The sequence below is a fragment of the Aristolochia californica genome, unplaced genomic scaffold, assembly GCF_029961685.1.
Source record: "Aristolochia californica isolate CCGP_79_NKW_82.1479 unplaced genomic scaffold, dmAriCali1.0.hap1 SCAF_8, whole genome shotgun sequence".
In the NCBI taxonomy this organism is placed as follows: domain Eukaryota; kingdom Viridiplantae; phylum Streptophyta; class Magnoliopsida; order Piperales; family Aristolochiaceae; genus Aristolochia; species Aristolochia californica.
Genome location: NW_027182279.1, coordinates 2,813,975 through 2,839,306, shown reverse-complemented (window position 1 = coordinate 2,839,306; position 25,332 = coordinate 2,813,975). Strand labels below are relative to the sequence as shown.

Below are 25,332 nucleotides of genomic sequence, written 5' to 3'. Positions count from 1 at the left end.
ACCAAATACATGAAAAAGATAATACAATATCTAAAATCTCTTGCAATATATCTCAATGCCTCTATGGAGGAATGGTATTGCACTGGCACCAACTAATCACAACTTTGGAAAAATTATTTTTTTTATAGGCACTCTCGTTAGCTTGTTGGATCAACAATTTGTGAGCAATTGTTAAAAGATATACCTTCCGATTTTATAACGTGTGAAATAAATAACTGAACCCTATTTAAGATGTTTATATAAGGTCTTTTTCAAACCCTATAAAAAATTTAAAAAAATAAAAATAAGAATTTAACTATTATTATTCCCAAAAATAGTTAGTGAAACAAAAAAAAATTGATCATTATATCATTTTTATTAACTATTTTTAAAAATAATAATAATCAAATTCTTATTTTCTTTTGTAATTAATTTTTGACACAACTCTAAATAAGTTTTCTGCCTCTCTTTAAATATTTTTGTTCCCTTTGTCATTTTATCTCTAACAAATTCATTTATCACATCTTCTTAACGCCCAAACAAAATCAAACTGATTTTCTAAGAAATGATTCACCTACCCTTTTCAGGGTACAATTCATGAACTGAAGATGATTGATTAACCTGTTTATTTATCCAAGCAGAAAAAAAAGAAACAAATCTGGGATACTGATTTCTTATAAAATAGGCTGCAAGCAATTCAAACTTTCAAAGCTCTCAATATCGATTTACACTGGAAAAGGAAATTATAACAGATACATTCTCTAACCATGTACATTTAAATGAGGCATTTAACTTGCAATTTTCACGTCTCAAATTTGTTTTCTACATTTTCTTTTTCTTCACCTTCCTTTCTTCAATTTTTACAGGGCATACAACATACTGGGGTAACCTTTCTTTAAAAGAAAACTAGATACAAGGCAATAAATGAAAGAATTGCACAAATATCATCAAATTACATGAAAAATGGGGAGCAGCAGAATAGATATCACTCCCTGAAAAGCAAATCAGGCACAGATATATCAGAGACTAAACCCACTGCAATTTTATCAAGACAAGCTGAAAAGGTATAGAGCATCATAATCACTTACCAGTATCATTTCTACATGACTAAGAAGTGAAAGTAATGATCCTATCTTCAATCTTCTGTCGGCAAAGAGGGCATTCTGAGCAGGCAAGTGAACAAGGTTTACACACTGCAAGAAAAATAATCAAGACAACACACCATCAGTGTCTATTAGCAAAAGAGGGCATCCAAGAGGTCTGAAGATAATTGATAATCTATATCACTCACGGCAGAAATGACGGCAAGGTATTAGAACTACAGCAGCTGGAGCCTCAAAACAAACTTTACAGACATGAGAATTTGCATCTCCATTTCCCAGTGATTCTAGCTTTTTCTCCTTCATTTCTTGCACCCGTGCCTGGATAAATAGAGGCTAAGTGAAATGAAAAGGCATCTAACTCTGTGTCAAATAGATCCAAGCAAATAATATTACAGTTTATAACACTCGCACTAACCATGATGATTGTTATAGATTATAAGTTTTCTTGTTTTTCATTGTAAGAGATTCTCCAGCCAACAACTAATTAATAATACTAGAGCAGAACATCAGCTGCTATGTGAATTAAAGATCAGATCAAAATCACCTTCAAACGAACAAAAAGAGGTTCTAGCCCTGTGCTTTGATTCAGTTCGTCATGTGTAGCTCTTTCTGACTCGTCTGAAAGTTGTCTCTCTTTGACTGAAGTATCTTTATCCTCCACATTACTTAGCTTTGGATCACTCACAAGATCTACAGCATAGCTTGCCTTGTCTTGGGCATTTGATGGAGTGACAGCAGCCCTGTCACCCTTCTTCAATTTGGCAACCAGAACCCACATACTTGCCAAATCATTTTCCAATGCCGCTTCTCTTATTTTGGCCTCTTCAACATTTCTTCTGTATTCCTCTTCAGCAAGCTCTTTTTCAGCCAAAGCAGCCTCAAGAACAGCTTCTCTTTGCTTTCTGGCCTGCAGTTCCATCCTAAGATCATCTGGATCAAGATTCCAGTACTCACCACCATCATAGACTGACGCAGGGCCATCATTGCCCCTGCTAGTAAGCCGACCTTTTCTCCCATTTTTAAACCCATCGTTCTTGCTTTCAGAATATTTGCGCAACCCACCATTCCCAGCTTGTGGATGAATGCCTCTTGAGTACGCCACTTCTTGAACAGCCAAAAGTTCTTTTGCTTGTCTTTCATTTTGTAGTGAGAGCTTGGTGACTTCGCCAGCAAGATTTTTTAACTCAACAGCAGCAGCAGAAGCTAATTCTTTTGCATAAGAGGCTTCTTCAGCCAATTTTTGGTTTTGGGCTCGTAGCCCACTATTTTCTTCCTTAAGATGAACATGCTCTAGTTTTAGCTTCTCATTCACAACCTCCTGCATCAAAGCCAATAAAATCACAAAATGCAATCTTCAGTTGCATGATCTAAAACACCAGATCATAATCGATATTGCCAAAGAAAACAAGTCAAGACTTAACTAAATTTACATCTACACCAGGCACATCATTCCTCACTAACATGGACAAATAAAAATAAAGTCACGATAAAAATCACAGAAAAACAAGGTCTAACACTCTAAAGAACTAGCTCAATCTATTGATAATTCCAACCTGTCAATGCAGTTAAGACGGTCTTTCGGCAATTTCTGCATAAGACAAACTAATGAAAAGAGTTTACAGCAGAAACCAATCACGATAATGGAATTCGGAATAAACCTTCATCCACGTGGCAGCAGATGGAAGTTCATACAAATCAGCAGCAAAACAGAACATACAACTTGTCATGAATCATGATGCCAGTTCAGTGAACATGTCTAAAGCAGTTTACAAAAGCCAAATATCCTTTTTTTATTAAACATAGAAGCTAACTTTTATATGCTGAGATTGCATGTATAACAAGAGGAAACATTCCTACTACAGAAGGGATACAGTAGAACATGTTGATTACCTGAGACTGTATCTTCCGTTTCAACTCATCTTTGTATTCGTCTGAAACAGACTGCTCAGAAGAGAATGTTGACTTATCCCCTATAACAGCAGCCATTTGCTGCTGGAGAAGGAGGACCTTTTCTTCTAGCTCATTGTTCTCTGCACACTGAAAAAAAGAAAACACAATATTCAGACAAGTGGCGTCACTGGCAGATTTTCCTTGATATTATGGATATTGTTTCCACTATTTTTTGTACTTGGTCTCATGTTCTTAGGTCGGCCAATCCGGCTGCAGATTTGCGTGCTAAATTGGGTCCCTCCCTTCAATCTCTTGTTGTAAAGAGAAGTCTCCCTCGATGTATTCTCTTACTTTGCTTTGAAATAAAATCATCACCGTTTCAACAAAAAAAGGATATCTTCCATGCAAAATTGAGTAACGCCAACAAATACGCAGTTTAACTCATAAGATCTTAAATCAAATAATTCAGCAAATCCAAGCTCGTTGAGACACACAGATTACAGAAAACAAGTTTAACCTTATTTTGAAGCTGCTCTTGAAGGACACGGTTGTCAGCTGTCTTTATCTGTCCATTCATTAGCAGGCCAAATATTAGACCTTCACATGCTTAAGAAATCATCACAAAAATTAGACCTCCACTGGCTCAAGAAACCATCACAAAAAACTAGAATCAACAGCATACCTCCAGTTCAAAGTTTTTCTCATTGCACTGTGTCATTAATCTCATGACTGTCTGTTTTGAAGATAAAAAACAAGTTAATTTCCAAATGGGAGAATGATGAAAGCATGTATCAAGTTCCAGTTGTTTCTAGAAAAAGGGTTAATCGAGGAAGGAAAGAGAAAAAGAAAAGACAGCTACCTGCTGCATATCAACTAATGATGCATTGGACATTGATGCCTCCCCCGTCTCCATAATCCTTTGCTCTAAAGCCCTCATTTGCCTACGTTTCTCTTGGATTTCTGATTCCAATTTCTGGATCTGTATTGAAGAATTCCAGGCCACAGACAATCAATTGAGTAAACAATAGAAGCCTCCAGATGCAGTAAAAGTTAAAAAGATGAAGACCTTACTTGGGTCCGTGAGCCCTCTGGGTCATTTACAGACTGCTCCAGTAAGCGTTTCAACGAACTGGTGCTGAATGCAATCTCACCTGCAAGCATCTTGACCTGTTCAACTAGTAGATCCATCTGGTCTGACATTGTTATACCACCCTGTCTTAGACAAAAAAAGAGTAAGAGGTCCACATCCCAGGTACTTAATGTCCTAAAAGCAGCAGCAACAGCAGCAAAGAGCGAAAGAGAGGGAGAGAGGAGAGAGAAAGAGAAAGAGAAAGAGAAAAAGAAAGGCTTTAAAGATAGAATAGAGAAAATAAGACAGGCAGATGCAGCCACTTCAGCAATTGAGCTACCCATTCAGATCTTTCTTCTAACCCTCTAAAAAAGTAAATAAAAAGAAAATTACCGTTTTGTGTTAGAGAAAATACTGAGAAACATAAAGGAAAAGCCTTGAAAACTGACAGGTGATTTTTTCTTGTAAAGCTTATTTCTTTTCTCGTTACAACTCTTAACACATTCAATTTTTGCAGTTATTCTGCTCATTCTGATCATTTTCATTGGACATGATCCAACCATAATGGTGCATGACCAGTTATAAGGGATAGTGAAGTTCCCAGACCATAAATATAGAATTCAGCCAGGAGTTACTTTCACAACACTCGAACAAGAAAAGAAAATCTAGAATTTCAAAATTGTAAACCAAATAGAAGTTAACTGAACCATACCACTGACATCCTAGCTGAACCAGTAGTCCCACTGATAAGTTCACCAGCTTGAGTTGAATCAGTCAAAGAACTACTGTCTTCACTCATCCTGCTTGAGGATCTTTGATGTTTAATATCATAACCTAGATTTGATGAACCCGGCAATATAGAAGATTGTGAGTCCTTGTTCTCGCCTTCTAGGAGCAATGGGGAACCCTCCCTTAACTGGTCCAGTTTCTAAATGAAAAAGATGATATCTTAGTTAGACAACTAAAAAAAGAAAGCATTACCATTTGAATTTTAAACAAAGAAATCCCAGGTAATGATAATAAACTTCACAGATAAACCCTAAAATGAGTACCAGAAGTTAGAAGGCTTATACCCAACTAATAAGCAAAGGAGCATTTCAAGACTAACCCAGTGTAGGACTCTCCAACACACAACAACTCTCACTCTTAGACAACTAGCCTAAGACGTGAAACATGTGTACCACTACAGACTGGTTGACTCTTTTTCTCCACCTACCTGAACTAAATGAGCAAAGCACCAAACAATAAGTCAAGGCTTTATATGATAGATAGTGTGGGATGTCAACCAAAACGGTTTAACTGCTCCAGTACTAAAATGTTGCTGCCTTGAATATTAAATGTTGATGAAAATGTGTGAAGTCACATATCCACATAACAAAAACTTTATCTTACTTTTCAGAAAACGAAAACTTACTTCATCTTCTCCAAGGGAATATCGGCGATGATGCCCAGGTACATCACCTAAAACTCCTGGAATGGAGTTCTTGGTAGAAACAAGTATAAGCTTGGTTAATTTTTGAATTCTACTCATCAGGGCTGCTTTTGCTTCCTCCTCCTCTTCTAACCTTGACCGCATCTTCACTTGACCTTCCTCCAACTGTAAGATGAGGAACATTATATTTCTAGTTCAGACAATCCGAACCCCACACAAGCAGTCTGAATGAACATGTAAAAAAAGAATATGAATATATAAATGAAACAACCTTTTGCTTCAAGCAAAGGATCTCTTCATGATTAACACCAGCAACCATACCCTTCTTCAACTGCTCAAGCTCCAGCTTCAGGCTGGATATTTCACTCTGATATTTCTTAATCAATGACTTCTCATCAATAATCTAAAACAAAAAAGACGATTTTTCAGTATAGAATCACACAATTTTAATCGTTACCAGTACATTAATTTTTTTCTCACAATGAGAAAAAGGAATTTATTGAGAAACCCCCAGGGGAGAGAAGTACAAGCTGTGAGTACAATTATATGCTACAATAGAACAAAGCAAAACAAGAAAGAAATAAAAGATGTGTCCATTAAAAAATCTTATCACACCTATCATATCAACATTTTTACCTAATTATATCATTTAAAACAGAAACATAAAATACCTTATTTCGAGAGGCATAAATCTCAACCCGCTTTGCCCTGCTTGCAAACTTTAATGTATTGTGTGTTTCTTCCATGCTACTCGAGGCTGGAGTAACAGTGCAAATAAGCTGCACATAATCCATTAGCTACATTACTGCATGGTGGATCTCTTAAGAACTCTCATTAAACAGCAAAACTATTATAAACCACTATTGCTAAACATGTACCACTCATTCAAAAAAAAAAAAACATGTACCACTTCAAACTTACAGAAACATGACCATGGCCACTCAAAGATGACTGGAGAAGTCGAGTTAGCTTCGAATCACGATATGGAACATGAGATGCCTTGCCCTCACTGAGTTTTCCAATTACCTGCACTTGTCAAAGACGAGGAAGTTAGCTCGTTGAAAAAGATAAATGCTACGGTAAAAAGAAGAAGAATCAATCAAGTAATAATTGCACAAGACCTAAAAGGCAGAGGCAGCTATTCTGAAAGAATCAAATGAAATATATGACTTGGAAAATCACAATCTTGAAAAGATACTGACTAATCCCACACATTCAAAAAGTCTAATCTCCCCAGCTGAAGATTGACTATAAGTATAAAGGTTCACTACCGTTCCAAGAGTTAATAAGCTCTTGTTTATATAAGCCCCTTCTTTTCTCCTCAGTCCAGTTGTTTCGGTTTTTGAGCTTTCAGATCCAGCAAGATCGATCAAATTCTACAATAAACAACAGTGACTAAGAATCAGGAGTCCAGAAATGACAGAGTACAAATGGCAAAAGTAGAATAAATGACTGTCAGCATACAAGTTGGGAGAATATCACTCCATCATATTCGTCACCATGTGCACTGCTTTCGATCATCTGTCAGAATTTCAAAAAATGAGAACATGAAATAATGCAGAAAAAAAAATCAAAAGAAAACCAAGAAAGTGAGACAACACAAACTGTTCAGAAAATATGAAGATCAACAGAAATAGAACATAACACCAAGACAATCTAGAAGTTACTAGATAGCCGCCAATAAGAACAAGTTCAACCAGTAACAACTTTCAATATAACACTAATATAGTAACATCACCAAAAGAACAAATGTAACTTGTTGAGTTGGAAAAAGTTTCACATTGAGAAGTGTTAAGAAAATGATTTAATTATAAAGTTGAGAAATAGACCGCCTAAGTAGCTAATCATTTTGTGATGGAACCAGGCTCAACCAACCATAACACGCAGCATAGTTTCCCATGAAATTATGTGATCAAGAAGTTAATAGCTTTTACTACTTAAGAAGGTTTCCTGTTTTGAAAGAGTTTTAACTCATAAACCTACTCGCAAGTTGCAAAGTCTGGCCTACATTTAGTTTCTATGACATCTTCATCATCCATGCAACCATTATTTAAAGAGGCATTACTTGCAACAAAGTAAATTAATTCCAAATGTAACTCTGAAAAGAATGCAACATTAATATTTATTTCTGCTATTCCAAATGGTGTTAAACAAACTTTAACTTCAAGTCATCCACATGGCATACACCACCTCATCAACAAGTCTCTTATGCCACCTCATCATCAAGGCTTCCTGGTGGCAGCAACAAGAAGTTTCCTAATGTTCTCCAGGTTACCTGATGTTAGATTGTCAAACATAGAGAAATTCTCCTATTTTCTCTATTTTTTTCTTGCAACAATCTAGCAATCGCAATGTTAGAGAAATTTGGTCTATTTAAACCTCTGTATGCCTTGTTACACAAGCAATGAAATCATCCATATTTCAGAAATCAAATTCTCTTCATCATCAAATACATTACATCTTTCTCATTGTCCTTAATAAAAAGGGTTTGGTTGCATTAAAACTAATAACAGCTCAAAACAGTCAAAGTTGTCACTAGACATGTAAGAAACTAGTAATGAGCTCACCGCTAATGTAAAATATATATATATGTGTTGAAATTTAGGATTCCGTGATATATAATCACGGTAGAAGAGAATTAAGGGGTGAAAAGAATAAGAGTTGTGGAAAGAAATTTTATTGGAGGAGAAGAGAAAGAGTGACGAATTTGGAGAAAAGAGAAGAAAGAAGAGGGTAATGGACTTTTTTCCAAACCTTCTCTCTTAAACTCTATTTATAACTGATAAAAGTACATTATTATAATTATGTCCTTCACCCAAGTAAGAGTGAAGAGACAAAAAACATAAACTAATTACATCAATGACACCCTAATTACATCATATCTTCCAACACACCGCCTCAAGCTGGGAGGTTATGGCAGTGATCCCAATTTGAAACAAATAACATAGACATAGTAAAAAAAACCACCATTACGGTGTCCCAAGGATAAGTATGACACCAGGCATAAGACTCTCAAAGGGTAGAAATAGGTAATAAAACATAAGTCGAAACCAACCTTAAATGGTTTCGAACAAATATGATAATAAACACTAAAACGGGTAATACTTGTCATTCACAAGACTAAAAAACCCAAGAGTACCAAAAAAAGGTCTCAATGGACTTAAAAACACCCATATATAAAAAAAAACAACGATAGCAATGCACCAAAAAGGGTTGGCCAAAGGGGATAAACGAGAGTCAAATAAAGGATAGTAGGAGAAAGGTTGTCAAATAATAACATGGTAATGGGGAATCAATAGGAAGATAAGATGAAGAAGAAGAACCCATCATGTGTTTTATTTTTTTAAGTAATTCAAATTCCTCATCATATGAACTAATGCTAACAACAGTCAACAAATAATGAACCCAAGGCAAGTAACTAAGGAGTTCTTCTTCAATAATAATGTTTCAATCAAAGAGACACAATGGCAGTTATTGTAATGAGCCAATGCTCATATAACACATACCAAATATGTTGTTATATAGCAGCGAATAATCTAAAAATAGTAGAAGTCCTTAAGCGTAATAAGGACACATGAGATAATCTGCAGCAAATCCATCTTTTTGTTTCTTTTTCTTCTTCCTCTTCTTTTTTTCATCTTAGATCTTTCCCCGCGCTAATACCATATTGAACTTAGGATTTCATGTATACTCACAGTAGAAGAGGATTAAGAGGTGGAAAGAAGAAGAAAAGTTGTGGAGAGAAGTCTTCTTGGAGGAGAAGAAGAAAAGATGAGGAATATTAGGGTAATGGATTTTTTTTCCAAACCCTCCCCCTTAAACTCTATTTATAAATTATAAAGTACAATATTACAATTATGCATTTCACCCTAGTAAGAGTGAAGAGACAAGAAACATAAACTAATTACATCAATGACATGCTAATTACATCATATCTTCTAACAATATGAAATGAAGTAGAAAGAATTAAACAAAAGAAGCCAAGTACTCCAAGAGAACTAATGTACTGATTCTGTAGACACCAAACAACCAAGCAGCTCTGGCTGATAACTTCAAATCTTTGAAATGAATTTAAAAGGAACAAAAACGAACTAACAACAATTAAAGATGAATAGCATAAGCATAAAAAATTAGAGACTGCAAGCAAAATAATAGGACCATTGAAAACTTAACACAAGCAGCATTATTAAAATATACAGGAACTGTGATTATTTTAAAAGTTCAATGTTATTTCTCTTCAATCACATACCAAAGTAAATATGGTGTGACTTCGGCTACTCAGCAAGTTAAAATTATTTGAACCAACATGACGATGCTCTGCACAATCAAACAAGTTTAAGCATAATTTGAAACCATAACCAGCTAAGAAATGCAAACAGGGCATTTGAGTGGTAAAAAAAGTACAAAAAGCATGGTAAAAGAGAGAAAAGAGGATCACAAACTCAAAATGCAGACAGTAATTTAAATAATCTTAAATAGTAAGAGGAAATATATTATAGGGGGTTCAAATTGAGTATTTCCCCCCTTTAAGAATTTTAGCACCCAGGTGTTCCTTTTTTATCTCTGTAATAGGCAATAAAAATTCAAGAAAACACGTAAAAATAATCAATATTTAAAGATGCAGAAGATTGAAAGACAGAATAGCATCAATTGTGATACAGCAGCCTGTCTATCTTTTCTGAAGTCATAAAAATACCTTCAATTAAAAGCTTATTAGCCACAGTTTAAGTTAAGTGAAAAACTACCCTTACTCAAAGTGAGATATCTGAACTTGAAATAGAATTACAATGATGCCCTTTGTCTCATAACTCTTGACAGCCAACATGTTTCTGGTATACCTGACCAGGAAAATATGCTAAAAAAGAATATGCATAGGACAACCTCAACAACTAACTCACATTTTAAAAAAGAAAAAAAAAAAAAGCATGTCGTAGAACCAATATGAACAACCGCTTCCTGTTCAAAACACCCATAACTCATTTAAACTTTTTTCCATATGCCTCTCACATCTGCAATGCAGTACCATATTAAGTCACCAGTGACCAAATTATGGTTATCTCCATGCCAATTTTAATCATATACTCGACGTGCACTCCCCAAGAAGTAACAATGGTTACTGGTCCTATTAGCCAGCCACCAAAAAGACTATGAGAATAGTAAGTATCATAATGGATTCTTATAGGCTCATATATACACAAGTAACTAAAGTTATCAGGGCAATATTTAGGATCCAATTTTTTCCATGCTGGTCCCAGAAACAACTGAATGATGCTGCTAATAAGATTTCTTTTAGTAAATGCTTACAGTTTGACCTGTCAAAGAACTCTGTGACAAGCAACAAGAATGAGAATCTACCTTCTCCCGCGGCAATAAAAGATAGAGCATGCCCAGGTGATAAAACAACTTCTTCCTTTATGCCTTCAACATAGGTGCCCTGTAAAGGACATAATGGTTTTCTCTAAAATCGCACTCAAGCTGAGATAAGCATATAAACAAAAAATGGTACAAAACGACATTTTACAATATCTATAAAAGGCATGTATGAATGCAGAATGATTTTCAATAAAGAAGGCTAAATTTTCATGTGCAGTCAAACAAGCCAGCAGTGATTGTAATTGCAAATGCTGTATAAGATATAAAACAACATTGAGAGGCCAATAGAAATACTATGCAAGCAACCTACATAAGATATACCGAGTGTAAAAGTAAGACAAAAGCTAAAGTTGAGCAGATAGTATTTATCTCTTTACAGTTGTAAGTGATGGCCCCAACTTACATGTGCATCTTCTCTAACACGTAAATTTTGCCCTGTTGGATCAAGCAAATCATTTATCACCTGCAAGTGGTTTAGAGAATTCAAATACTAATATACTTTGCAACTAAAAGTAAAAAAATCAAAATTAATGTTAAAATATAGTAAACCATTAATCAACTGGCAAAAGTAAATAGATAGGAAGATCAAATTTTACTTAACAACAGCCCAAACAAAAAAGGAAAATAAAAAAGTAAAAACCTTAAAGGCACAAGTTCCACTGCATGGAAAATACTGACCTCATTATAGATTTCGAGATATGAAACACGAAGCAGAAACTCGCTCCCTGGAGTCTGCGGATAAAACCAAAAAACTGTCATAATATTTCTTCAAAAAGAAAAAACACTCATATAGACAAAACAATATTAGCATGAGTTGGGAATGCAGGAACCTTGTCACATGTGATAATAGAGAACCAAAACCTGTAAAATTGTAAATAATAACAAAGAGATGCAGGAACTAAAAAGGTGCAGATGCACTTACATCTTGGATTATACTGAAGACATCCTTGATAGCTAAAGGTATGATACCAGGAGAGTTTTGATCACCCTAAAAAAATTACCAATCAAAGAAAGAAAGAAAAAAAGAAAAAGGACATGAATATAATGCAAGCTTTAACAGCGGAAGTACAAGTTCAAGAGGTAGAAGTCCAAATCGTTTGCATGTGGAACACAATCTTCAGAAAAACAACAACTATAACGGAAGCTTTGCAAATGAGAGCTACCAACAGGCCCAAGACAGAAGATTAAACAAAAACATATGATCCCGATTCAAACTGATTGAGACATTTTGTAGTCTCTGCTCTCAATCATCCATGAATTAGCATTCAGGGCATTTCACCTGGGTCATAGAAATTTCCGACTAATGAGGCCAGAGCTGTCATCTTGTTTCCTGTTTCATTTTCAGATTTTTTGTATGTGTATCTTCTGTTACCCTCCCTCCTGTGCTACCATAAGAAAGAAAAAAATGCTGCACCCTTCTTTTCCACATTTAGTGAAATCTTTAAAAAAAAAAACAGTTTAAGAATCACTTGGGTCCTGGTCACATTTATGGTGTATGGACAAGCATTTACATTCCATAGCAATTGGTGACATTGTGTGCGTGACACTACATTTCATGCTGAAAAGTAAGACAGAAATCCAACAAGGAAGTATCGAAAAAGATGGAAAAACTTGATGATGATGGTAAAGAAGAACATACTATTCTAAATGCAGTCAGTTTGGGAATAAAAAGATGAAGGGACATGAGCATATGAAAGCTCTGCCGAGTAGAGGAATACAGATGAGACTAAAAAATAAAGGACAAGCTCCCACCCCCTCTTTGGAAGGAAAAGATAAAATATGTTTTTAGCATTTATAAACACGTTTAACACTAGGACACTTATGGGCCTTGCCTATGTCAAAAAACGTCCAAGCAGACATCAACAAAAAAAATCTAGAATGAAATATAAACACATAATAATGTGTCTATATTTACTAATTAAATGATACATTTTTTACACTTGATTCCCACAAAACGTTTTGCACCTTTCACGAGTATTGTCAATAAATATTAAAATGCAGTAAAATTCCTATACTATTCAATCATATCTATGTCAATTCAGTGTGAAAGGAAGTAGACAAAATAATAAAGATTTGTTTGGTTTACTTCGTGCGTTGGTAATAACCATTCTACTTACATGCATCGTATGTGTCTTCCCACTACTGGTAACCCCATATGCAAAAACTGTACCTGCAGTTTAGCATGTTGTAAGAAAACTTTTCAACCAATGCAGGTCCTTTATTGATATGAAGGAATTTGCCTAAAATAAGTTGCAATTCAAAGAAACACAATAACTTTAATACTCAATTGTGCCATAAAGTTGAAATATAAGTATGTTCAGCAGTAAATACCACCGGTAGTAACCTAGAAGGAGGAAGAGAATTATCTTATTCTGCATCTTTAGTTGTATCTCCAGTTTCATTTTTATGTAACTTGGATATGTATTATGGAAGATATAAAGACTTAAGTTGTTTTTTTAAGTGTAGAGGGGTATATCTGTAGTATTGTTCAAGCTCACTTAATAAAGAGGCTGGGGTCAAGCACAACCCTCAAGGAAACTGATTTCACATCTCTTTCTCTCTCTATCTCTCAATTTTGTGAAGTTGTGGAGCCTAATTAACGTTTTACGCCCCCGTCAAGTCCACGATATATTGACTGTTGTTTCATTAAGGGTAGTTTGGGGATTTCACTCTTGTATTGTGGTTGTCCTAGTTTTCCCCCTATATTTGAGGGCGCTGCTATTAGGGATTATGATTCATCATCAAGAAGGATTATCAGTTGCGGCTGAGAGAGATTAAATAAGCAATTTCTCTTGTAAACTATTTCATCTTCATAGTAAATTACTGCAGCAACGGAAGACAAGACATAATCTCACCTTGAGGTGAACCTATATAAATCTTGTGTCTTTCTTCGTGTTTGCCTTTTTTCTTCTTCCGCGATTATTATTATTACTCTCGTTAGTTTTGAATTAGAGCGTCTAATTCCTAACCAATTCTTCTTTTCTCTCTTTCTCTCTTTCTCTCTTCTCACTTTCTATTTTCTCAGTTTCTTTCTTCCTCTTTCTAAGTTTACAATTTTTACATGGTATCAAAACAATTCATAGAGTTGGTAAGTTAACTAACAAACAACAGATTCATAGGAAACTTAGGAACAAATAAAACTGACTGTGGAGACATAAAAGGAGATGGAACCAATGTACCTATTCCTTAAATTAGGCTAGCGGAACTCCAACTCCCATGATGGCCTACCTTAAATCCGTCAAAGGTAGTACAGCCTCTCGTCCCTTAGATCAACGTTGCAAACTCCTTCCTCTCAAGTGAAGTACGAACAATGAAAAGGTAGAAAAACAATGAAATGGGGAGAGAAAGTAACCTTGTATTAATGCTAGAAAGATTACAAGGAGTGGCCGTCCAAGGTGGAAGGCCAGCACTCTACAAAAACTCTCCCTCATGTCTATGCTTTACAAGCTATCCAAGATATGGTGAATGAATACAAGGAATACAAGGGTCGTCAACCATGGTATTTATAGGCTTCGACCCCTCCTTCTCTCATGCTTCCGTCCAATGAGAGCGAAGATCCTCCCTTATCAAATCTCCTTGATTTGATCCTTCTCTCATGCTTCCGTCCAATGAGAGCGAAGATCCTCCCTGATTTGATCCTTCTCTCATGCTTCCGTCCAATGAGAGCAAAGATCCTTCCTTATCAAATCTGCCTCTTCGACTCAGTTCCGTTTTTGGGCCTTTATACACTTGGCCGCCAACTCAGCCCTTAGGCCATGCCATAAAAGAGTCCTAGTGCCTTAGGGGTCGGATCTGAGTGACCCACGACGGGTCCCACTCGAAAAGGGTAAGTTCCCAGATTTTGCCACGAAACCATAATCATAGTTCTTCATAACTCAGACAGCTGCACCGCTGCCTGGACAAGTGTGTGCGCACGTGTGCTGCTTCCGCACCACACTCGCATCTTACCTTTGGCAACCCCTTGTGTGTTCCATCCGCCCGCTGCTTGTGCACGCGCGTGCACGCTGCCTCTATGCCGCGCGCGCATTTCTCCCTCGGCAACCTCAAACGCAGATGTGCCTTCTGCCTGGGTCGTGCGTGCATCTGATGCGAATATGGTTTCTGTTTTGGCCGGCTGCTTGTGTCATTGCGCACCTTGGTGCTTGGCCGTCCGTCTAGCCAACTCATGTGCGTCTTCTTCCTCTGCAGCTGAGGTCGGGTTGGCCATATGCGTGCACCCCTCTGGGTCGTGCCATTGCACTTGGCCTTGGCTGTTGTTGTGCACTGGACTTGCACAGTCTTTGGCCTTGGTGTCTGGCCACACCATGGCTTCATCCTCCGTCTCACCCAGCCTCTTTATTAAGTGGGCTTGAACAATATTAGAAATTTACCCCTTTATACTTTAAAAACAACTTAACTCCTTATATCTCCCATTATACACATCCAAACTACATAAAAAAACAGAGATACAACTAAAGATGAAGAATAAGATAATATACAATGTAAAAATCACAGCAAATGTAAAAAGACCAAAATACCCTTCTTCTACTCATTTCTTAACACCACCATGTTAGGGACTCTGTTTTCAAGAAAAGGCTTTGAAACATAGTTTACATCCTACCAACAATCCCACCAGACAATGCACAGCCTAGAATTAAGTTATTACTCCCCTAGACCTTTGCTTGTAATCAAGACTAGATACATTTTGCTTCTTACTAGTTGTAAAACCTTATGAGTACTATGACTAATCCATCTACAGTTCTTCAGATTCCTTATCTTCCCCAGTGCAGTCCACATTGATGGTCCTCGGTTCAGACATTTTATTTTTGCAAGAACAAATTGTAATTGTAACATTAAGTAACACAATAACAGGAGTGGATAATACTAACTGAATAGACATACCATTGACACCTTCCATTGCCGCTTTTACAACAGGTCGAGCAGCAACATCGTAAACAGCCTTTGATGCAGTGGATGGCCCAAACACTCGATCTACATCAAGAAGGTTAATGAGTTACTGTCATCATATGCTGAATAATTTTTGCTTTGAAAAATACAATTTCTAACTTCTCATACAAATAAAGACCAAGTCCAACTGATTACATGTCTGGTTAAGGTCTGACCAACTTCAACAAAATGGGTTGTGCCACACAGATGAAAAGAGCTAACAGTTGATGAAAACTGTATAAGTGATACAAAATCCATTCACATATAGTTACAAAAACATAAAAAGTCCATTGAGAAAACATGTCCTTCAATCTGAATTCTTCACCTCTGTTGGAGTATTTTAGTGGTTCTTAGGGAATACTTATTTCTGTTACCCAAAAACCCTCCAAATCATTACCCCTAGGTTTAAGAAATGTTTTGAACTAGATAGTTTGATTGTAATTCATTAATGTCATCAAGAAGATTTGGGACATTTATAGCCATGAGTGGGCCATCTTACAAGTCAAGTGCATGGCCATATTCACACCTCACCACCTGCCTAGCTAAGTTATAACAATAACGCAGGAAAAAACTGTGAAGGATCTATCTGAGTTTCTCGCTGAAAAGGGCCACACCTCCTTCCTTCAATGAGCTTCTGACTGTTTTGGGTCTCAAGAACCAGATTATTTTTTACAACCAGAGCAGATCTCAATACAGCAAATTACTTGTGTTGGGAGGGCTACAATGAGGAATTAGAGAGGTATATATCCTGCAACACTCCATGCATCAAACGAACAGTCTAATGCAAAGAGAGTATTTGCTCAGAAAACATAAAAAGTGAACATTTTATGTAATACAGACCCGGATAGACCATTCAAATGCTCAGAGATGATAAAGCTTTCTGATTGGCGATTGACCAACCATAGAGCTGAAACAAGAGAGTACCCCCATTCACAATAAAGAAAAGGAGTGTATAACTCGAATTTGAAATATTGGCAAAGCAAGCTGCTGTTAAAGAGATGCTGGCAATCTAGTAATAAAGATGGTCTCAGTAAGGCACTAAAATTAAAAATTACAGCTTGCAAGAATGTCAAATCGAATTCCTAGGCAATCTCCTGAGCTAATTTCCTCGTTTGGGACAAAAATAGAGGGGAATACCAAATGCATATGCAGTAGCAGGATTATACTCGCAGCGGACCACTTTATCACCATCCGGATACCAGGTAATCTCATCTCCCCGCTGAAATTCCCGCTCACTGAGCCCACCGTTGCAGAAACAATCACCCATTAGATCAACAAACTCCGTTAGAAAATTCAAAAGCCTAGAAGTGCAAATAACGAGTCCGGCATTCCGATCCATCCTACTGAAATGGCAGCAGATCCGCCAAAGTGAAATCAGATCTAGCCACATACCTCATTGGCCGAAATCGTATCGTGACGGAGATGCTATCCCCGGCCCTGGAACCCTCCACGGGCTCCAACACCAGCGGCTCCGCAAAACCGACTGGAGCTCGAGGCGCCTTTCCGTACGAACCAATGTCATTCCGGCCGCGACTAGGCGTGATAGATCTCGGAACGAACCCATTGCCAGAGGAATAGAACTGAGAAGAAGCGGAAGAAGAGCTTGACCGCGGAATGAGTTTCCCGTTCATCGAGGAAGATGAAGTAGAGGAGTAGGAGCTCGACGGCTTCCTATAACCAAACGGCGAGCTGCTTCTTCCTCTAGAAGAAGACGCCATTGATGGCCCGATGATCGATCGACTTGGATTGGTCTCCAATCGATTAGTCTTAGCTTGGGAGTAAAAGAAAAGAGAGGAGGAATGAGTCAGCTGTCACATGGAGAAAAAGGTACCATTTTTTTCTTTCTTCTTTTTTTTCCAATCTTGTTATTTTAAACTGGTCTGCGTTTGGCGCTAAAAAGGATTAGTTAGAGGAAGACAAGAGCAGGGCCGCCATTTCTAGAGAGAGAAGAGAGAGTCTTCCTTTTTCCATGGAAGGAGGGAGGCAAACGCCCTCTTTTCTCGTCATTAGAGAGAGAGAATGGCAGCGGTAGCTCGTGGCAAATACAGAGGAAGAAGAAATTTTAATGCAGCGGCCTCGGTGAAGCGGTGGATGGTAAAATGATAAATATGACTCCGTTCCCGACAACACCACAATAAATACTAAATGTTCAGATAACCGTGACACTCCTTCTTGTGAGAAGCTTACAAGACACTCGATCTGATGGAGCATCTCTGTGATTTAAAACAGAAGGCGTCTGAGAGGCTTCTGACAGTAAAGGGATTGTACAGGAATTACAAAGAGGACTAGATGCTCTCGGCGGGTGAGATGAGGTGGCGGCGACGGCTGACGTGGTTAGATTTGCTTCAAGTTTAAACTTCCCCGCGCTCCCAAGCCAAAACTAGAAATCTAAAAAATTAATCGGATCCCCTCGAGTTAAAAAAATTAGAAAAAGAACCCAAACGATGGGAAAAGGTGAAGAAAATATCTCGCGTGCTACATACCTTACCGGGCCCCACACTTTTGGCACTGTGTCCTTGGAAGTAGATACTCCGTAGGGGGGGTCCCTTGCGTTCGCTTTACACCTAGGACAGCCTGTGCGGCTGAGCCCTAGCCGCTGAATCCTGACAGTGACGAGCATAGTTACTGCGTTTTCTAGGGTTGCAGTCCCTTGTCCCTTCGTTTTAGGACGCGAACGGCACACGTCTTCGTCTTTCCTGTTAATAATTCTGAGCCCATATTTGAGGGGGCTTCGCTTGTTCTTGTTTCAGATAAGAAATTTAGAAAAATCTCCGGTGATGATCTCAGGCACATAAAAAAATTTCCGCACCTGAGTAGTTGCACAGAAGCTTTCAAATTTAAGGTAGACTGGACACAGCACAGTTCTGTGGAAATTTAATCGAACAGTTTACTGCATGTGGCCGGCGGCGAGGAAGAAAACCGGGGATGCCTTGGCAATCATCAGGAAGAAAACCAGGGATGCCTGGCAATCACCAGAAAGAAAATGCAAACGGCGATACTTTCATTAAGGGTGATGTGTATAAGAAATAATAAATTTTTACACGAGAAAAACAATTACAACATGGGAGTAACTGAAAAGATGATGCTAATACAAGGGTTAAGGGACCCCCTCCCCTTTTGCCATCACAAGAACTCAGGGCAGGGAGGACATGGTACAACAACAATAATTAAGGCAGCGTGAACTCCAGTACCTCCTCCAACCGAACACCAGAAGACAACCATTACTCCAAGACAAACAAGCAAAAGTGAAGCTCAAGATGTGGAACAATTGTTCAGAAGCATATCATTCAATTTCAAGACATCAGTGTTCTTTTCTGAACAGTACCAGACTTAAGGATATCGAGAAGAAGCAAGAATGGCTACAACAGGAACAAAATGAGATAGCTTCCCTGCAACCTGTTTGTACAGCTGCTTTACAGTATCACTTCATTCCGACTGACAGCACCAAGAGTGAACAAACTTTACAGCCAGAAAGTCCCATGAATGGAAAACTTCAACAACTAATACATATGAATCCTGCCATAAAACAGCAAAAGCAGAAAACCAATATCAATAAACAGATTCTCATGTTCATGGCATAATGTTCACTGCTCACCATACACTTGTTAAAGTCACATTCACAATCTTACCTTTGTCTTGCTTCAAATCCTCTCATGAATACACGAGAACAGCCATTGAAGGTCGAGGTCAAAGAAGAAGAAAGGAAGAATTATTGCAATCTCTGGTATTAAGTTACACATTAAATTGATGACCAGAATGAAATGTGGGCAAAAGGCAGGAGGTTTAATGTAGTCTATAATGGCTGCCAGAAATTAAGAATTAACAGGAAAAAGATGTTCAAATTTTATTACCAACACTTCTTTAAGCTCCACTCCATTGCTTTTAAGCAGAAATTTTGCTCGGCCATAATCCAATTAAACAGCACCATCTTCATCTCTATTCCCCTGCAGCTGCCACTGTAGCAGAGCTCTGTAAAGACCTAACTAGAAATATTCCCACCCACTCACACACAATGGCAAACAGACAACTGAAAAGGGGAAGCAGAAAAGAACAGGACACAGAATAAAGCAAAGAAAAGGCACCAGAGAAATTAGATTCTAATTGATCAACAACACAAAATCCTCTCCACAAGAAATGGCACAGGCAGATTATATTGAAATTCCCTTTTGTTTTGCTCTTTCTGCAACATTTATCTCGTCTCATATTTCTAGTATAAAAATCTTCCCAGAATAGTTAGTATTGTTATTCAGAGAGGATGACAAGTACTTCTTCTACTCGGTAATAACTCCAGTACAAAAATTATTTTTCTGATCCATGTCCACTACGGAGAAAAAAAAAAAAAAAAAAAAACTCTTTCTGAACGGTGTCGAAGGCTTTTTGTCAACAGAAAGATCAAATCTAGTAAAATAACTTCCTGCTATTGGAAGATCAAATATACTCCCAACCAAAATCGTTTTTGTTTCGGAAGCACAATCAAAGGAAGAATCTACGCATCTGCATGCAGGCAAAGATCGGATTTGTTCTTCAGGATAACACCATCTGTCCCGGCGACAATTAAGGTGGAGGTCATGTCAAGAAACATCCCGTGCTCAACCACTCCAACGATACGTTTAACAGCATCACTTGCCGAGTTCAGGTCATCGATTCCATTCTCAAAATACAAATTGACGATGTAGTTCAAATTATCCGTCAAAAAGGGCTTGCCGTCGCTGCAAGTACGCAACTGCGCCACACATCCAGAAGATTTGAACAAAAATTGAAGCTTCTTCAGGGTCACATTCCAACCGAAAGGCACAACTTCAACGGGTATGGCATGACCACCTTCCCCCAACTTCTTCACGAGTTTCGATTTATCAACAATCACAATAAACCTCCCGCACCGAGATTCAACCATCTTTTCACGATAAAGAGATCCCCCGCGGCCTTTTATGAGGTTAAAGCAAGGATCGACCTCATCCGCGCCGTCAATCGCGATATCAACAGTTGGGTGGGTGACGAGATCGGAGAGAGGAAGACCCAAGGACAGCGCCTGCTCTTCCGTTTTCTTGGACGTCGGGATACCAACAACATTCTGAAGCTTACCTAGACGCAACAACTCCGCGATACGAGCGACGGCATGACACGCCGTCGACCCCGTCCCCAACCCGACCACCATGCCGGATTCAACAAAATCCACCGCTTTATACGCCGCGATACGCTTCAAATCCTCCTGTGTGAGAACAGGCCGCGGAACCGAAGATGACGTAGCAAGCACAGCTTTCTCCATACCGGGCTTCTCCGAATACAGGGACGCCTTGTCTGAAAAGATGAACTGAGTGCACGGAATCGCCATCACACCCCGCTTTTGAGATCGTCGCAAAGGGAAACTTTCTGAGAGGAAATTAAAGACAAAAAATCCCACTACGCACGACCCAAAAGCAAAAAACCTGGCTTTTATCAACGCGAAAGGAACTCAACAAAGACACGGCGGCGAGTCCATGAGAGACCAAAAGAAAAGCAGGCAATTTTGACCGCTGGAGGAGGAAAGAGAGAGGAATCGGGGAAGAAAAAGAGCGGTCGAGCAAGGGCTTTTGTATCCTTTTCTCCGGAAGAAAAAGGTTTCAGAGAATCTGGACAGAGATTTGGATACGGGCCTCCGCCATGGCTCGTCGAGACTCGAAGCCTGGTTAAGGCGTCCATAATTTCCTGCTCTCGTCTCTGTCCGCATAACCCGCATGTTTTAATTAAGCGTCTTTCTATCCAACCAATAAGATTACAGGGTTTAATTAGGAGTCAGAAAGGAAAGACGATGAGACGAAAATACCCCTTTATTTGCTGACAATGACAGCTGCGGTGGGATTTGCCGGATTGCGATGGCCGATATCTAGCAAGATATCAACGGATGTAAAGCCCCGAACGAAATTATGAAACGTGTCAGTGGGTTACTTTCTCTTTTTCTAATTAGTGGGGTTTTAGGGTGGTTTTTTTAATATTTTTACATAGTTTTTTTAACACTTTTGGATTTCTAAATTTTTTAAAAAAATAAAAATTTGTAAGACTTGAGAATACCCTTTTCCATCACCTTTTTAAATAACTTTAAATCCTAAACCCTAAAATCGTAATACTATATAATAAATAAATAATTATCATACAAAAAATATGTTAATGGATCACATAGAATATAGGAATTTGTATATAAATTTTAAAAAAATCTTTTTAACCATGATAAACTTGAGCTAACTTGTTTTCTTATGATCAGTTTGTTATGGTCCTGGGTTAAGTACTTGGATTTTCACTACCTATCAGGCCGGATTTTTTGGTAGTATTGGTTAGGTGCCTAACATTTGGTATCAGAGTTGGTTGTCACGGGGGCTAAGCCCACTGCATACTTATTGGGCACGTGATCCATTTGAGGATACATAGAAGAAGTTCTTGCCCAAGCCCTCTATGGATGGCTCAACCCATGTTTTAGAATGAGGGATCTCTAAAAGCTCTCTAAAAGGTTCCGCACATACTCCAAGTTGGGTCTGGTATATGTACTTGGGCACACACCCTAATATTGTGTATAAGAGTCTAAAAAGGTTCATAGTTATATGGTAGTAGAATAGTCTAGAAGGATCCAAACCATTGGATCAATGACAAGTGTATATAATCTAGAATATTCATTGATCCCCCCTCAAAACTATAATAGGGTAGAGTCTCCCATTTGTAAACAACTCATTGGAGTACAATACAATCTATCTTGAGCAAGTCCCTTAAGTTCTCTCATCGTTTTTATAGGTGAGTGAGTGTATGTAAGAAAGAGTGAGAGTTAGGTTGCCTTGTGTATTTTCAAAAAGGAGTTCGCACACAAGTGCCGCACGGGTTAAGCAAAGGAATAGCGACCCCATGACAGTTAGTATCAGAGCTTCGGTTCAAAAGGGGGAATTGCTGAGGATTGTTGTTGCATCATGGTTAGTGATTCGCAAGTGACCAACGTGCCGGTGGAGGGCCAGTCTTCAAAGTCGAAGAGATATAGGTCAAGGGACTGAGGTCGGGAATCGGCTTTGGATGCTCGTATCTCTATATAGGAGACTCGGTTCAGTAAGTTCAAACAAACTCTCTCTGAGTGTTTGAACAAGTCGAATGCTTTTGTAGATGCCTTGCATATTTTTGAAGCCGACATGTGAAGTGCGGTAGGGGTTTTTCAAACCTTGGGTGAAAAGACAACAAAGAAGGTCGAAAACATGTCAAAAAAGTTCGAGACTATGGAAGGTGATATGACTAGCCTCCGTGAGGAAGTAGCTGAGTTTTAAGATGTTAAGATTCAGTTGGCCTTGTTGGATAAGGCAGTAGCCACTGGGGGAGGTCTTGGACCGAGGGAGTTCGCTCCAAAGGTCAAAGTCCCATAACCTAAAAGCTACAATGGGAAACAAGATGCCAAGGACTTAGAGAATTTTTGTTGGCAAATGGAGCAATACTTTAAAGCTGCCAGATTTTGGAGGAAGCCATAAAGGTGGATACAACCACTATGTATTGCACCGACAATGCAATGTTATGGTGGAGACGGAGATACAGTGATGTGACTGAAGGTCGCTGCACTATAGCAATGTGGGAAGATTTTAGGAAGGAGATCAAGTCTCAATTCTTCCAAGAGAACGTGGAGTACTTGGCTCGGAATAATCTAAAGCGGCTGAAACATACAGGGTCCATTCGAGAGTATGTCAACCATTTCACAACCTTCTGCTGAATATATCTGACTTAGCTGAGAAAGATAAGTTCTTCTTCTTCATGGATGGATTGCAACGTTGGGCGGAGCAAGAGTTGTAAAGGCGTGGAGTTCAAGACCTAGCCACTGCACTCTCAAAGGCGAAGAAGTTGGTCGAATTCACAAAGAAGGTCGAGGGCTCAAACAAAGACAAAAAGGGCAAGCCTAACCAAGGAAAAGGCGAAGGAGACAAGATGAAGTACCAGAAGAAAGAAGGTTAGAAAACCACTTATGATCAAAAGGGCAAAGGTAAGTTCGTCCCTCGTCGCTTGGGTTGTTTCATTTGTGACGGTGACCATAGAGCTTTTTACTGCCCAAAGAAGAAAGTTTCCAATGCCTTGTTGGTAAACAAGGAAGGCCATGAGGAGGAGAGTGAAAATGAGGAGGAGCCTAAGATGGAGGCACTTAGATTCCTCAATGCCATGAAGGGGCAGGCTCATGTGGCAAAGCTTGATGCCCATTTAGTCAAGGAACTCATGTACGTAGATGTGTATTTAAATGGAAAAAGCACACATGTTATGATTGATATGGGAGCCACTCACAATTTTATGTCAAGAGAAGAGGCCAAAAGGCTGGATCTCAAATTGGAGAAGGATGTGAGTAGGACGAAGGCGGTCAACTTTGAGACTAAGCCGGTGATTGGAGTTACAAAGGGCCGCCTTGAAGATAGGAGAATGGCAAGACACATTTAACTTGACAACAGCGCCTATGGATGACTTCAAGGTCATTATCGAAATGGAGTTCCTTAGCTCGGCCAAGGCCATTTCTAGCTTGGGTGTGTTGAGCTTTCTGGATGAGAAGGCATCTTGTATGGTCCCGGTGCTGAAGGATAGCAAGAAGTTAGGCAAGATGTTGTCGGCTATGCAGCTGGTAAGAGCCTCAAGAAGGGTGAGGTAACCTACTTGGCCATCTTGTCAGAAGCGAAATACGGGATGCCCATGTCTCGGGAAGTTGATAAGGCCCTTAGTAAATTTAAGAACGTCATGTCGCCAGATCTGACCAAGAGACTACCACCATGGAGAGAGGTCGATCACCAAATTGAGTTGGAGCCCGGTTCAAAACCCCCGACGTTAGCCCCATATCGGATGTCGCTACCTGAGCTGGAGGAACTAAGGAGGCAACTACAAGAATTGCTGGATGCTAGCTTTATACGACCGTCGAAAGACCCTTATGGAGCCTCAGTATTGTTTCAAAAGAAGCATGACAAGAGCCTTACGATGTGCATCAACTACCGAGCACTCAACAAGGTAACCATCAAGAACAAATATCTGATTTCGCTCATAGCAGATTTGTTCAATAGGCTGGCTGAGACACGATACTTTAGCAAACTTAATCTACGATCAGGGTATTATCAAGTGCGGATTGTTGAAAGAGATTAGCCGAAGACTATTTGTGTCACAAAGTATGGAGCTTACGAGTTTCTAGTCAGGCCCTTCGGCTTGACGAATGCCCCAGCTACGTTTTGCAATTTGATGAACAAAATCTTTCATCCATACTTGGATCGATTCGTGGTGGTCTACTTGGATGATATTGTGGTCTACAACCAAACATTAAAAGAACACCTAGACCACTTACGAATTGTTTTCCAAGTCCTACGAGAAAACTCTCTCTATGTGAAGAGAGAGAAGTGTTATTTTGCCTTGAAGGAAGTCTCATTCCTTGAGCATTGGATTGGAGATGGGCGGATCTGGATGGACAAGGCCAAGGTCCATGCTATAGCAAAGTGGGAGGCACCCACGAAGGTGACAAAGTTGCAGAGCTTCTTGGGCCTTGTCAACTACTACCGGAGGTTCATTGATGGATACTCGCAGCGTGCTGCTCCACTCACAATTTT

At 38.8% G+C, this 25,332-nt stretch overlaps 2 protein-coding genes across 2 annotated transcripts; both read right to left on the bottom strand.

Moving 5' to 3' along the window:
- Positions 1-759: 759 nt before the first annotated feature.
- LOC137938607 (kinesin-like protein KIN-7D, mitochondrial) lies at positions 760-18,025 on the bottom strand. The gene is made up of 25 exons (XM_068783566.1): positions 17,165-18,025; positions 16,910-17,007; positions 15,728-15,817; positions 12,964-13,016; positions 11,769-11,834; positions 11,525-11,578; positions 11,250-11,309; positions 10,829-10,907; positions 9,723-9,790; positions 6,938-6,994; positions 6,745-6,849; positions 6,395-6,499; positions 6,145-6,252; positions 5,745-5,876; positions 5,456-5,638; positions 4,754-4,969; positions 4,044-4,184; positions 3,832-3,951; positions 3,655-3,705; positions 3,490-3,537; positions 2,973-3,119; positions 1,627-2,400; positions 1,271-1,400; positions 1,068-1,172; positions 760-971 (listed from the first exon to the last, which is right to left on the bottom strand). Exons 1-24 carry the CDS (start codon positions 17,488-17,490, stop codon positions 1,087-1,089), a joined length of 3,297 nt encoding a protein of 1,098 aa, XP_068639667.1. The 5' UTR covers positions 17,491-18,025; the 3' UTR covers positions 760-971; positions 1,068-1,086.
- A 1,968-nt stretch (positions 18,026-19,993) lies between these two features.
- Positions 19,994-21,438, bottom strand: LOC137938741 (probable ribose-5-phosphate isomerase 2). The gene has a single exon (XM_068783764.1). The coding sequence runs from the start codon at positions 21,102-21,104 to the stop codon at positions 20,259-20,261; it is 846 nt and encodes a 281-aa protein (XP_068639865.1). The 5' UTR covers positions 21,105-21,438; the 3' UTR covers positions 19,994-20,258.
- Between the last annotated feature and the right edge of the window lie 3,894 nt (positions 21,439-25,332).